At 41.5% G+C, this 15143-nt stretch overlaps 1 protein-coding gene across 2 annotated transcripts; it reads right to left on the bottom strand.

Annotated features, from left to right (window-relative positions):
* Nucleotides 1–11094: 11094 nt before the first annotated feature.
* On the bottom strand, nt 11095–15133 carry LOC144043547 (uncharacterized). 2 transcript variants are annotated; one of them, XM_077557294.1, is made up of 3 exons: nt 14989–15133; nt 13847–13911; nt 11095–13570 (listed from the first exon to the last, which is right to left on the bottom strand). In XM_077557294.1, exons 2-3 carry the CDS (start codon nt 13848–13850, stop codon nt 11982–11984), a joined length of 1593 nt encoding a protein of 530 aa, XP_077413420.1. In that variant the 5' UTR covers nt 13851–13911; nt 14989–15133; the 3' UTR covers nt 11095–11981. The 2 variants fall into 2 exon arrangements, with proteins under 2 accessions (XP_077413420.1, XP_077413421.1); XM_077557295.1 differs by having other exon boundaries at nt 14984–15114.
* Between the last annotated feature and the right edge of the window lie 10 nt (nt 15134–15143).

Raw genomic sequence — 15143 nt, 5'->3', positions numbered from 1 at the left:
AACCAAATCACCTGCGGGTGACAAAAACAAGCATGACTTTTGAATTATACCGCTGCTGTAAAAAAACAAAAAAACATTAGAGGTTGGAATTCAATGAGAATGAGAAATCACATTTGGAGAGGGAAAAAGAAGTCACATTTTATTTTAAGGCCATAAAAACAAACAGCAGTGTTTGCTTCTAAATGTGTAATAATGCTGATAAAATAACTAATTAAATAAATTAACAAAACTTCCATATCTTAGATCACCAAACAGAAAACTAGAGGACCAGATGTCATGAAAAGTAGATTTATTTTACATTATGTAGTGGGGTGGTTTAATTTCCTCACTGCCTGTGAAGTGAATGGCCTGCCCCTTGACCCGACCAAATCCTTCCCCTGGTGGCTAAAATCAAAACTGCATGTTGAACTACTTTGGCCGTTTTGCTGCCTTGCAAGAGTGTTGGTTTAGGAACAATCATAGAAAAACATAATATATATGACTTTGTGTGATTCACTCATGCAGTTAATCTGTTCTTAATATTGTGTGGGTAATGTCATGCTATGAAAATGAGTAATGAGTAGTGATGGGCAGATTAAGCTTTTTGAACACTCAAACCTTTCCACCATTGTTTCACAAAGAGGTTCTGCTCGTGAGGGAGGCTTCCCAAACCCCACTGGTGGCCGAAATCAAAATTGTAATTTGAACTACTTTGCCTTTTTGCGGTCTTACACAGTACTGTATTAGTTTAGAAATAGGAACAATTACACATGTTTTAGCTGACAATTTGTGTTTTTTTATTTACTTGTAGTTGAGTAAAATTTGTTTTGTGTATTATTAATTTGGGTATTGTTTTTATTAGTTTTCTTTAACATGTTGAAGTTGCTGAACTGTACGTTTGTTATATATATATATAAAAAGAGTAACATATTTGACTTTATGAGTTACACTCATGTAGTTAGTTAATCAGTTCATGGTGGGGGTGGCTGGGTAGGGTGGTGGGGGGGTGCTGGGGGTGGGAGGGTGTCTGTGGGTTTGGGGGCCTGGGGGCGACTGGGGCTGGGTTGGGGTGGATGGCGGGGTGGATGGGGGTCGTGGGGGTTGTGGGGGGAGCGGGGGCTGTGGACCGGCGGGGTTCCTAGTGGGCCTGCAGTGCCCCGTCCTGCTGCGTTGGGTTGGGGGCGTGGGCCGTGTTGGGGTGGGGGGCGCTGCTGCTCCTTGGCTTGCTCTCTGACCGGTAGCCGCTGCGGGGCCCGGGGGTCGTCCGTTGGCGCTGCCATGGCCTGGGGGGCCCTGAGGTGTTGCGCTTGCTCTGTCCTGGCGGGGGTCGACGGCTCCCCTCTTTGGTGGAGATTTTCATGCATGCCAGATCCACCACACCAGCATCTATCGAAACTCAGACACAATCTGCTTCTTCCTCAGGTCATTGAATCGGTGGAGGCTGCTGTCTGTGGATCTCACTCTGCTTCGTCTGTCCTTCCTTCCTTTCTTCAGTCTCTCCCTTGGTCTCTTGAGGTCTCCCTGATTTGTTGGAATTTAGATGTTTCTGGGGTTGGTGAAGGACTCTGGTTGGTGGCCTGGTGGGTGGTGTTTGGTCGGTTTCAAGGATTTCATGATTTCACTTTCCTTTCTTTTCTTTGGTCCTTCCTCGGGTCTCCTGACGGCCTCACGACTCTGGCTGGAAGTGTTCGGTTTAGGTGAACGGTATGGGATTTTTTAATAGGTTTTAGGTGAAGTAATGAATACACACACACGCACGCACGCACATACACATACTCACCCACATACAAAAAAAAAAAAAAAGAGAGAGCAATGATGATGACATGTCAAATCGGTAAAATTACCGAATGAACAATACTGAGCTCTCCAGGAAAAAAAAAGAAAAGTTAATCAGTTCATTAATATTGTGCAATTAATTCTGTCCTCGCTGAATTAGTCTCTTGTATCCGCATATCATCATGGTAAAACCGACAATATAAACTCAACGCCATGATATCATTTAGTCAGTCGCATGTCGGTGACGACATTTTCATCCTTTGCCGTGATTGGTCGGAACAAAAGTTAGGTAGACGTGCACACGATTTTGCTTCGTCCAATCAGCTCGAAGTATTGTACAGCATGCCCCGCCTTTCCCGAGCAAATAACCGTGGAGCTGTCCCAGACTTATATTGTGGAGAACTCCCTCGAGTGAAGCACAAATCAATCTGGCTATTGCCAGGCTAGGTTAAGTAGGCAGATGGCTAATCGAGCTGATGACAGTCAGGTGTGTGAGCAAGCCTCTGCCTGCAATGTTGTTGCCGCCTCCTGCCACGCTCCGGAATTGCAGAGAGGGAGAAAACAGAACCATGACAATTTGCATGCAACGAGCAGTTCACCTTGCAATGCAAATGACATAAATTTTCAAAGTAACGCCACCCGTTCCACTTGTTTATTGTGTAGAATATTAGTGTTGCCAAACCAGGGATAACCTTCTTCTTTTTTTAGCAGCGTCCATGACAACAAAAAAAAAACGTGTTACGGGCAAATTTGGGACGCTCTTAAACACCCACTGACATGCAACTTTTGTGAAGAAGCGTTGCACTTTATATGCTGTGCAAAAGTCGAACCACTTCCTGAACCCGTGAAGTGTCACACCCCAGCAAACACATACAGCTGGGACCCATATGGGCACCACTTGGTCAAGTTGGGCTTTGGGGTCAACACAGAAGCACACTCGCAGACGAGCCATGCTAGTATTGCTTGTATTGTTCTCGTTTATCTCCGGGGGAAAAAACATGCCGAGTAAACATAAACACTGCTGTTATGGAACTTGCAGAAAAGACTCCAAACACTACAACAGTACACATATGAAGGATGTATTCTTTATTTGTTTCCCGAAGCCAAAAATTCAGAGGGATGAATGTGAACAGGGATCAACTTGTGCGGACGTCCAAAAGAACAGTTTAACGCTAGAGACGTGAACCCTTTTACCTTCATATGTAGTAGACATTTTGTTGGGGGCCATGCATGCACGCATGCTCCTACAAATGACAATCTTGATCCTTTGCCGGCCACCGCCGTCCTGTAGAGGTAAGCGAGTTTCTTTATTTTTTTTGTTTGCCGCTTGGCCCTACCCCGGCTGCCGAACAACAATAATGAAATGAGGACGAAAAATTGTAAAATGGCTTTGCCACCGTTGTTCGGACCTGTCTTGCTTAGCGCCTGATTTTTTATTGTGTTGCCTTTCATACTCAAACATAGCATACTGTGATATGTATGATAATTTATCTGTAGGGCCTTTTCTCTATTAAGGAAACAGCCTTATAAGCGGAAAGGATAAAATAATTGAAATAATTGAGGTATAGCGAGTGTTGTTGGTTGTGCCCAAGAATTTCGGAGTAGAATTGCGATCGCTACAGTCACACACACAAAAAAGCAATACAAATTTACCCCCAACAACTGTCGAAGACGTAAGACAACCAGATATGTCACACATGGCATATGGTGGTAAAGGATAGCTTGTTGAAACTGGACAATGTCATTGTCGGTTGCGTAGGATGACGTTTTGAGGGGAAGAAAAAAAACTTTACCTCTGGATCAGGTCGGCTCTCTTTCCTGTCTTTTCCAGCCCTCTCCACTAAAACCATCTCTTTAATTGAACATGGGAATTTTTCTAGTTGAACATGTTCTTCAACGTATATACTAGTGAATTTGGCATCAGGGACATCATCCTTGGACAGAATTATTAGGTCTAGTTAAGTAGACATCTCGCTCATAAACTGTTTACATGCGTCTAGCATAACTGGCCCGCCGAGTTTGACCCCCTCGCTAGCCTCATGAATATTAATTAAGTGTGGCGACGTGTATCGTGCGGTACGCCATTAAGTAAGATTTTCTTTTTGGGAAAAAATGCACAAAATCTATATTTCAACTTAATATAGGAAACACACAAAAAAATCAATTTGCATCATAAGGAGATGATTTAGGCAAAAAATAAATTTTGCAAAAAATAATTACGTAGGCAATTATTTTAAGAGTGTGTGTTATTTGGACTATTAATGGGCCATTTCATACAAGTTTGATAGCACATGATTAATGTTCAAACCTAGAAGAAAGAGCTGCACAGCATTCCAAAAAGATATGGGAAAACCTCTCCCCCTTCGAGCCAATTTAAGGAAGTCTGCCAACTAGAAACATTTTGCCCCCTCAACAAGTACTTTAGGCTCCAGGTTCATATGAGTTGGAAAATTAATAATTCTGTTTGACCGTGATGGAACAGTGACCATTTGTTGTTCTTTGCCGTTCAATAACAATAAAAATGTAATTGATCGTGTTATTGGTCTTCTTGAATACCAATAGGTAAGAAAATTATTTGTTTCTTATTTTGTAAGAAAATATCTGTGTGGCGTGAGTGTGAAAGGAGCCCTTATGGGTACAATCAGGAACACCACAATCAGCCCGTGGGCTCCAGACGGGAGATAACAGAGTTGCCCATGTGGGTTTTAACCTTATGAGGCCCAATTTGAGCCCATCTGCACAGCAAAAATTGGTTAAAAGTACTGTGATTCAAGTGATTCAAAAAGGGTACACCAAAAATCATTACGCAATATTTCAATGACAATAGAAAACTCTAGGTTTTGACACACGTTTCTTTATTTCATGTTTTATAAGTGCTCAATGTAGTCACCATCGGCAGGCGGCAGCACAGACAACATCAAACCGATATGAGAATTAATATTAATAATGGATTTTATTTATATTTGGTCTGGTGAGGAGTGCCAACCAGGATGGCTTCGGTTTTGGAGCTGTTGAGTTGGAGAAAATTGTGCTCCATCCATATCTTTATCTCCTCCAGACAAGTGGTGAGTTGTGACGGGGATGACGGTGATGAAAAGGGTGGGGCTGCAGCAGTAGCATTGACATATATAGCTGTGTGTTGTCGGCGTAGCAATGAAATGAAAAACAATGGCGGCTGATGGCCTGACCAAGTGAGGTAAAGAGTGAAGAGGATGGGGCCAAGAACTGACCCCTGGGGAACACCGCAGGTGACTGTGTGTAGGTTTGATGTAGAGTGGCCCAAGGATATGTATTCTGTCGGATTTGTCAAGTATGACTGAACCCATCTGAGGGCAGTGTCAGTGAGTCCAAAGGTGTGGTGGAACCGGTTAAGTAGGATACCATGGTCGATTGTGTCAAAGGCAGCGGATAGGTCCAGGAGAATGAGGAGAGAGGGAGAGCCAGCATCGGATGACATGAAGAGATCATTAGTGACTCTTACCAGTGCAGTCTCTGTGCTGTGGGCGAGGCGGAAACCAGACTGGAATTTTTTCGTAGAGATTGTTCAGTTTGAAGGTGGATGGCGACTACTTTCTCAACCACTTTAGAAATGATGGGGGGATTAGAGATGGGCCTGTAATTTGACAGGACCTCCGGGTCAAGGGTATGTTTTTTGAGAAGTAGTATGACGATTGCCTTCTTTAAAACGGAGGGTACAAGATTGGTTGGAGAGATTGGTTTATAATGGAGGTGAAATTCAAGCTTTAAACAAACATGCACTAAAATGTCATGTCAAGTAATGACCAGGACATATAGACAGCATTTGTAGACACCAGTTACAGTTTATCAGCAAAAAAAAAAAAAAAAGTTGATTTGGTGAAGTCACCCTTTAAACACAAAACGTACTGACCCATGGTAGAAGAGCCCTGGTAGAAGTCCCAGAAATAATGTCCAAAAGCATATCGATCATGTGACAACAGGCAAATGTGGCTATTGTTTACCAATAGGACTCTATATACACGATTGTTATCGCGTGAACTCAACTCTCCAGCGTGAACCCCAGTGATCTTGTGGTCTGTCGGGTGCAGATTTTCAGACCCTGAAAGCTCACGCAACGCACGCGCTGCGAATTGCAGTCCGTGCGGATGCCGTACGGAAAACATAAATAAAAATCTAATATTGGGGTCTAAGGAACTAAGCGATAAAAGAAAAAGGGGGTCTTCAAAGCAGCACATACACTTGTAATTTTTTTTTTTTTTTTACTTGTTAAAAAATAGTGACCACCCGCCCCGGCCCCATACTAACTAACTCCCTACAAGCTGTTCATGTCTAATCTGTACATATACTGTATATTTTATACAGTAGCCTGCTCGTGAGATGGGAGGAGCAAGAGGGCCGCCTTGTGACTTCAACAGCTTGCACGTGCATGTATGTATGTATCGGCTATCCAGTCATATATTTAGATCGGTGTACACAAAGCAGTGGTGTAGTGGTCTCTGGAGATATATTAATTATATTATATTATAAATTTTACTTACTTAAAAAAAAAAATCCTTCTAGAAAAACGCCCTGTTATAGAAACGGTGACATGTGAGGGAAAAGCCGCCATTTGTAATTACGCACAATAATAAAATTAGCATGAATTAATTAGAAGCAGTTTGTAATGTAAAATGTATTTATTGTGAGGTAAACATGAATAATATGTTATCTACTATAAAAATAAACTATATCATATACAGTAAGTTAGTTACTAAGGCTATAAAACTTAAGTCATTGTATACTGTATACAATAATGTGGTTAACGTTATTTAGACCTAAAAAATAAATAGCTTCACGGAGCTAATCTCTGCCCTGGGCATTTTTTACAGTATCATTCACCTAACATTGCAATCTGGCATAACAGTGTTTGCAAACTGGGTTAATTATACAATTACTGAAACAATTACGTGGGTTCTTTACATACATCAGTGGTTCTCAAATCGGGGTACGTGGGATTTTAAAATATATTTAAAAAGTAACATTCATGCCACAAACCATCTTGATTTTTTTTTCAGTTTCTGCTTTTATTTAAAGTTAACGGAATTATTTGTTTTGAAAACCAACCTGTACCATGATCCCAAAGGAGGACACGTTATGTTGATAATTATTGCACAATTATTTATTTACCAATAAGATAATTACTTCTTTGCTTCTTTTTTTTTCCTCGATACATAGTGGGACTGTAGTCAAAGTTAAAACCAGACACATGATGGCACAGCACTGTTTTGTTTTGTTGATCCAAAATGCTTATAAAAAATACTAGGCTGAAAAAATATTTTGCAGGGGGTACATCTCTGAAAAAAAGCTTGAGAACCACTGCCCTACATGATCCTAATTTAGCTTGTTTAGGGCTAAGTCGCTAACGTTAGGATAGCGTTACATTTCATAATATTAGCCTAGCCGAAACGCACAATTTAACTACAATGTATTGGCGACAAAAAACTCCTCTGTACAGTGATTGCCAGTAGTTAACAATGACTTATTTGGAAACAACTTTCTTGCCAGACCTGTGAATGATGTTTTCATTGTATGTACAGTATGTTCGGATAGCCTGCATGCCGTCACTCACTGAAACGACGTTTATTTATTTCTGCCTTGCTCACATTTACTATCATCGCGCAGGAGACGGAATTACCTGTCAATCAACTGGCTTGGCATTGACACCCAGGCTTAGCAATAAAGTCTTCGGCATGACCCGCCCTACTCATTCTCTGATTGGCGCATCAGTCCTCATGCCTTTTAAAGCGAGTGTTGGCTAGCCAGTTAGAGGCAGCGGAGGGTGGGTCATGGCTGAATGGCGCGCAAAAACTGCGCATCCAGGAGGATTCAGAAGTAGGTAGACGCAAAATTGAGGATTTAGAAGTGGGTTGACGCAAAACGGACTGAAAAAGAAGTGGGTATAAGTCGTTAGCCTGCGTATACGCTGGACTACACCACTGTCACAAAGTACCTGTTTTCAATAGCAATTACTGCTAACTGGGTCAATCGCAAAGTTGATTCCATAGCCAACAGCCTGTAGATGAACATCCCAATCATTGTGTTGCACGTTCACATATTTTCTAACTCTTTGACTGCCAAAAACGTTAAATAACGTTTCGTAAAATCCTATGGAGGAGTGCCAAAGACGTTAAAAGACGTTTTATTCAAAACAGGTGAAACTAACCATTTTCTATTGTTGATTACTCAAAAACGGAATAAGGTAGAAACAAACTTTTTTTTTCTGATGGAAGATGAGAGTCCAATCTTGTTTTGGCAGTATGTGTGTTTCCATAGTCCAAACACATAATTTTCTATGGACCTTGAAAGATCAGTCAAAATGCTTAAAATCGGCTGGCACCCACGGCATCCCTTTTCTGAAAACGTCTGGCAGTCAAAGAGTTAAGGGCACACTTCACATTTTGCTTCGTACGCTAAGCGTTAAAAAACACAATTACATCAATAAACGCACAGCTAAAACATCACAACACTGCCTGTTCAAAGAATCAACTCTCTCTGTACAGTATTGTAAAGACTGCTTTTTATGTTCTGATCATTAATGACAGCCTTTGGTCTCACAGAAGGCTTTATTAACCACCTTCACATACATCGATCCAACTTCCTTAGACAGTAATCTCTATTCCTTGACCGACGCATGCGCACATACCCTCCAAAACTCGTTCTGTGACTTGTAAGTGTCATACAGGTTTTGGACAATACACTTAGTAATACTTGAGGCAATGTGTGTGAAGTGCCTTGCCCGAGGACAAAATGATACATGACTTGGGTAGAGCGGGGATCGAACAGCCAACCTTCTGGTCACTGAACGACCGTCTCTACACCCTGAACCACGGCCGCCACACACACGCAAAAAAAGAGAGATTCCCACACTTGCTACGATGGCTACACAACAAATGATTTGGGAAACAATGGCTGAGCTGAAGCTGCTTATGCTTTGGATGTTATCGTAGTGAGGTCATTATAATATGACTCAAACTATCTTCCATGGGCCGGCTTAGGACAGCTTGTCAAATCTGTGTGTGTGTGTGTCTTAAGTGAGAGCTACATTTGTCTTGTGGAGGTTGTTTGGTTACAAGAGGTCAGGTGTGATGCAAAAATACAATTGTTTGCAAATTGTGCAGGAATACTCTTACCGTTAAAGTTAAGAGGAAACACAAACTAGAACATGCGCTGGAAATACATGAAAAAAAGCTTGTGTAAAAGTCAACAAAAGTTTCAACCGGGTGAGCATTCCTGGAGCACTCGTGATTATAGACGCATTCGTTTAACGTACTGTTTGATAAACAAGGGTGCGGCCAAAGTGTGGCCTGGTGCAGCTATTTACATAAAAGTGCACAGTTTTTTTTTTCCGTTTTTTTGCTGATTAAAGGACAGCAAAAATATTAGAGCCAAAGTAAATTTCTAATAATGCAGGTCACACGTCTTTGACACATTTGAGAACTATTTTAATATGCGGAGAGGTAGCATAATATGGGAGTTTTAATGGCTGTAGTTGAAGACACTTCTAGAAAAAGCAGACATCATTTTTTTTCTTCTTCAACCTGCCTTGTAGATAAATCAAAGGCGACTTCATGTCTCATAAACCTATGGTAAGACCCCCGTAACTCTAATCAATTGTACAAATCAATTTTACATGCAAAGTCTTGCCAGAATTACAGTCCGAGACAGAAATCAAAACTACTTACAACTTGAGACCTACCAACTAGCATGAGCGCATCCAAAACCACTGCGAGCTATTTGAATGAAGACAAATAGTTTCAAATGGTTTTAAAATACTTTACCTTGGTCTTGGGTAGGTCGACGTAGTATAGTGCAACCAGGTCATTTGCCTGTCGTTTTGTTGTGGCCCACTTATATGTCCAAGCAGGCACACCTACAATGCATTGCCAAGCACTTACACACACCCAAGTTTAAAGTTTAGTCTTTACATTACATTTCATAGCACAATGGCTTGTTCATTCTGCAGGAGCAATGTGCTCCCGCTGCAAATCGTCGGGCGAGACAATAGAAATACAACACTTGCACATTCTAATGAGATCCAAATCCAATAGATGAGTTGAATGTTAATGACATTGGCACCGTAACTGTAAGAAAGGTACAGTACGTTCAAGTGCAGTGATTCAGATCTCTACTGAAGGCTATCACATAAGTGTTTCTAACGTTTTGATGACCTCATTTAGATAATGTGTGAAAAACGTAGATATATTTGCAAAAGACAGGCTCGGTCTAGCCTCTCACAGTACGTAGGATCGTGTTTGATGGTGCAAATGCAAATAATGTGGCTGGTGTGCGCATTTTAACAGAATTATATGAATCGAAAATGATGAAGAAAGACTACACAGAAAAACTGCACAGGAAAGGTGTGGCTAAAGCATGCCTACTGGTTTCTTGTGAAACGAAAGTTAAAGTCTATTACTGTAAAACGAATGTGAAAGAATAATTGACAATCCCTTACTTGTCATTAATTTCACTCCTAAGATGTGTTAAACTTATTTTTTTCAGCCACACATGGCAGTAGCAATACAAAATTGAATTGTCTGCATTCAGCAGGTTGAACTTTTTGCTTTTTTTTTTAAATGTTAGTCTCATCTGACCAGAGCACCTTCTTCAACGTGTTTTGTCTCCTAGGTGACTTTTTATGGTTTTCCTTGAGAACTTTCTTCTTGTGTCTCTTCCACAACGGGCAGATTTGTGCAGTGTGCAACTAATAGTTATTATGGAACGATTCCCTCACCTCAGCTGTGGATCTCTGCAATTCGCCCGGAGTGATCATGAGCCTGTTGGTTGCTTACACCTCTGAACAATATCTGATCCTTGTCTGGGCTGAAAGTTTAGAGGGACCTCCATGGCTTGCAGTGTTTTGATACGCTCTCCATTTCAATAGGATTGTTCCAACGGTGCTCTGCGATATTTTAAAGCTTGAGAAGTCTTTTTATATACAAATCATGGCTCACCTGTTGTCTGAAGGTGAGCCTTGATTGGTTGTTACCTGAGCCCTGAGCAACTGTGATGCCATTTTCAGTCAACAGCAAGTGCCAAAATGGCCGCCCCTGGAAATGGTTAAACATTGGTGTGTGTGTGTGTTTTTTTTGCTGCTTAACTTAATATTATACAAACACAAAATTGATCAGAATGCCATTTGTGACTAGTGAAGGCACACATTACATATTATTGGAAAGAATATTTTTGTGTTAATTTCCCCTTTAAGGCTATAACAAACAATGATTCTATTGTCTAATGATGCTTATATATTTATTTAAAAAACACAAACAAAAGTACTTCCACAATTTAGATTAATTGCAATAAGACAGACAAACCAGAGGATGAGATGTTGTGAAATTTACATTTATTTATCATTTGACAGACATGATTCATCACAAAAAGGAGGCAATTTGTTTATAATCAGTACAGTATGTAGGAAATATAACCTAAAAAACAAAAACAAACAATTCATCAAACATCTCATTTAACATCATGTTCAGTTATTTTACAAATGAAACAATTTGTATCATTTAAATTTGCATAAGTTTCTTCTCAATCTAATACAAAAAAAATAAAGTAATGAAAAGGCAGCAACACGAAATAATATGGCAAGATTTTTCAAGTGATAAGAATCACCTATAGTAAAAAAAAATTAATAAACATCTTGTATGATGACTTATGTAAAGTAGGGGTCAAACGACTTGAGATTTTCTCGTAGTCAAAGCACATGTGATAAAAGTTGAGCCAAGTCGATTAATCGATGATGTGGATTACTATAGTCGACTCGTCAATGAGTCGGTTCAACCCCTAATGGGAAACGGCTTTTAATTTAACCAGACCAATCACATTTTATGGCCTTGATCCAAAACCGTCAGGTTCATGACTAATCACACAACAGGTGATTCAAATCATTTGATTACAGAAACATCTGTAAAGCTTAACTGTCTCTGAAAAGTATTATCACATTCATAACACTTAAATGTTTTATAAAAATCAAGGCAATTTTAAAACTTTATCCCAAAAGACAACACAGGAAAATATAAAATGTCGTCTTAAAACGATTAGGGAAGAAAATTCAAACCTATCTGACACTATAGGTCAAAAGTAAAAGCCCCTTTGCGTATACATATGCTTAAACAAATGTGCAGACTTCATATAATTTTTATCTGCATCACTTGCGTAATTTTTGGACAATATTTTGGAGATAATCAGAGGTACACTGTCCGTGTTCATTTATTCCAGGAGAACTTATAAGAAGTCTTCTCGGAGTCTTTGGATTTACATTTGACCACTTTCAGTACGAGCCCACCAGTTGAGGCTACGGCTGCTACAGCCTTCCCAACCGCACTTATTGCATCTATGGTAGATCGTCCTTCGGTGGCAGGAGCAAGTTTCACGGCATCTTCAACTACTTTTGCCGCTCCCGCAGCACTAGATATAGCAGGTGTTTCTGCAGCTAAAGCTCCAACTGAGGCTGGGGCGTTTTGCGCCGCCATTACCGCTACAGATGCACCGTTCGCACCTTGCGGCACAAGAGCAGCACTCACGGCCGCCCCTGCCCCCAAGGCAGCCCCCACGACTACGGCAGCCTCACTGGCAAAAAGTCCGATATCCCTAACCTGCTCAAAAGTATCACAAGCTCCTTCCTTCACACTCTGTGCCTCTGAACCGTTAACGACTCCGATGGCACCGCCAACCAGCCCCCCAGCAGCTGCTCCGACAGCCAGCGCGGTCTTTCCAGAGGCTGCCGCAACCACCGCGCCCACGGCGTTCCCGACACCCACGGCAGACGCTCCGGTAAGCTTAACTGCAGCCAAGCCCACGACCTTCCCCACGAGAGAAGCCGAGCTGGCCGCTGCCAATGGGACGGCGATGCCAAAGGCGACGCCGACCGCCAGGCCGACAAGGCCAGCAGCCACCATGCACTTCAACCTCTCCAGCACCTTTGGCGAAAAGAAAGCCTCCTCCCTTGTTTTCTTTGAGTCTCGGCTGCTTTCCCTACGCTTTCTTTTCTTCTCTTCTCTTTGCAACTTCCTCTTCCTGGGCCATTGTGAATTGTGTTTCTTTTCTTTTTTGTCAGTTTCCAATTCCATTTCCATCCTTCTCTGCTCTTCTCTAATGGCTGCCTCAGCCTCTTCAAACATAGCATTGGTATAAAACCCTGTTTTGCTCTGCTTCACCATCTTGTCCACCTTCATTATGAGTTCTTTAACCTGTGCCACATTACTGCCGTTTTTATTGTCAAACACTTGGTACCTGCCCCCACATTTGTCAATGAGATCTTGAAGCCCAGGAGGAGAATCTTTCAGGTATTCCTCAAACTCCATGTCCTCAAGATCATCCCCCCTGGTAAAAACAACCACTGTGTGGTGTTTGACAGCATCATCTCCAAATATGTTGGCCAGATTGATGACAGCCTGGTCCTCGTTATCTGTGTAACGTCCGATCGGCACCACCAAGAGAAAAGCATGCGGCCCAGGAGCGGAGACAGACAGACATTTAGCAATTTCTGTATGAATCTCCTCCTTACTGAGGCGCGTGTCCCCGAAGCCTGGCATGTCAACCACCGTAACGCTCCTCATTCTCTTCGGGTCGTCATCCTCCACAAAGTCAGTGCTCCCATACTGGCATTTGCGGGTCACTGAGTTGGCACCCGGCTTTGACAGGAACTGTCTTCGGCGCAAGATTTTGTTCGCAGATGCACTCTTGCCAGCTCCGGTATTGCCGATAACAACCAGCCTGAGGTCTTGAAACTCTGTGACCCCCAAGACCTCCTCCATGACTGGCTCGTGCTGTTCTCCACTCAGTGATGGGAAAGCTGCAGAAAATGTGTTGAAACTCGTTATTATAGTGACTCAACCTGCTTATTGTAGATGCTAGCATGCGGTAATTTCAGTCACACTTTCACTTTTCAGTCACATCATTCAGTGTAGCAGTACAATGTACTGAGACCATATATTTAAAAACGGGTTTTAACCCTCCAAATGCTTGAAACATATTCACACTTAAACATATTAAAACACTATGGAATGGTCACAAAATGGGGGACTTTTGTATACCATCACTTAAAGGAAACAAAACCTCTGGTGCTTACACATTTCACCGAATAGGAGGCAAAGAGTGGCTTGCTGTTGCTTTGTCGCACCCGGTCGAAGTTTACTGTAAAGTTCACACAATAAACAGGAATTAAAACGGTGTACATTTTAAATGCAAAAATGTTAAATCAAAGGCTTGGAATACATACACATTAAAATCAAAGCTATTTTTGTGCATCTTATTTTTAAAAACATAAAAATGACATTTGTTTTGCTTTTCGCAGGCCAGCCATGTGACCCTATACACATGCAGCTGCGGGTGGCTGTGTGGGTTGGGTCGACAAATAACGTCTTTATCCCCCCCCCATATTGAGGTTATTTAGCGTGTGTTTAGCCGAGTTCTTTTCCTGAAACTCCCCCGAAACCTGGCTGGCCCACTTGAACAAAAATGAGCTGTCATTCAAGTGTTCACAGATGCCTGAATGAGTGCATTCACAAAAACGTCCATCAGGCAGAGATACTGATTCAGTTCACGAACTGTCGATTATTGACCTCGTTCAGTTACAAAACTGACCAGTTGGATTGTAAACGGGGCTGGACTTAAAATGTCATCATTCACACTCCGTTTTTTGTCATCAGTTGATTATACTTTGAATATACTTACAGTCTATTTTATTTTGTACATTATTTAACAATGACATTACTTAAAAAATGAAAGGCTGTCATATTTTTGTCAAATGCATTTGGGCATAGGGTGGGTGGTTTCTTGTAAATTAAATTAGACGCCAGATGGTGCCGGAGATCCATGGCTTAGAACGTTTTTATGAACACTGACAGTTTTAAAGCATTAGCAAAACTATCATTATTGTAAAAAAATAAAAACACGTAGACGGGCGTATATACGAAATGAAGCTAAAGGTTGGAAAAACTTGCCGTTACTATTTTTGCTCCTCGTACTACGCAGTCAGTAACCTAAAATAAACATGTCGTCAAACTCATAAACAGAAGACCCCTGTGACTTAAGTCTACTGTACACAAATCAACATGACTTGTAAACTCTTCTTGCTGTGATTACAGTTCTAAACTGAAAGCGAAACTTCCGAGAAATGGGACCTACTACGGTAACTAGCATCAGCTTTCGATGTGCTAATTTGCTACAACGTGCTATTAAAATAAAGGTCAACATTTTGAAATACCTTACACTCGTTAGGTCGATATTCAGATGCAAGCAGGTCGTTTGTGTTGTCAATGACGTTGCCTGCGTGGTCCGCAACGTTTCTTTTCTTTTGCGTGTCCCACCTCGACATCCTGTCCAAGGACGCCTACATCATACACCGACAGACACATACACGCCCA

The sequence above is a fragment of the Vanacampus margaritifer genome, chromosome 2 (genome assembly GCF_051991255.1).
Source record: "Vanacampus margaritifer isolate UIUO_Vmar chromosome 2, RoL_Vmar_1.0, whole genome shotgun sequence".
Lineage (NCBI taxonomy): Eukaryota > Metazoa > Chordata > Actinopteri > Syngnathiformes > Syngnathidae > Vanacampus > Vanacampus margaritifer.
This window is presented reverse-complemented; position numbering and strand designations above follow the sequence as displayed.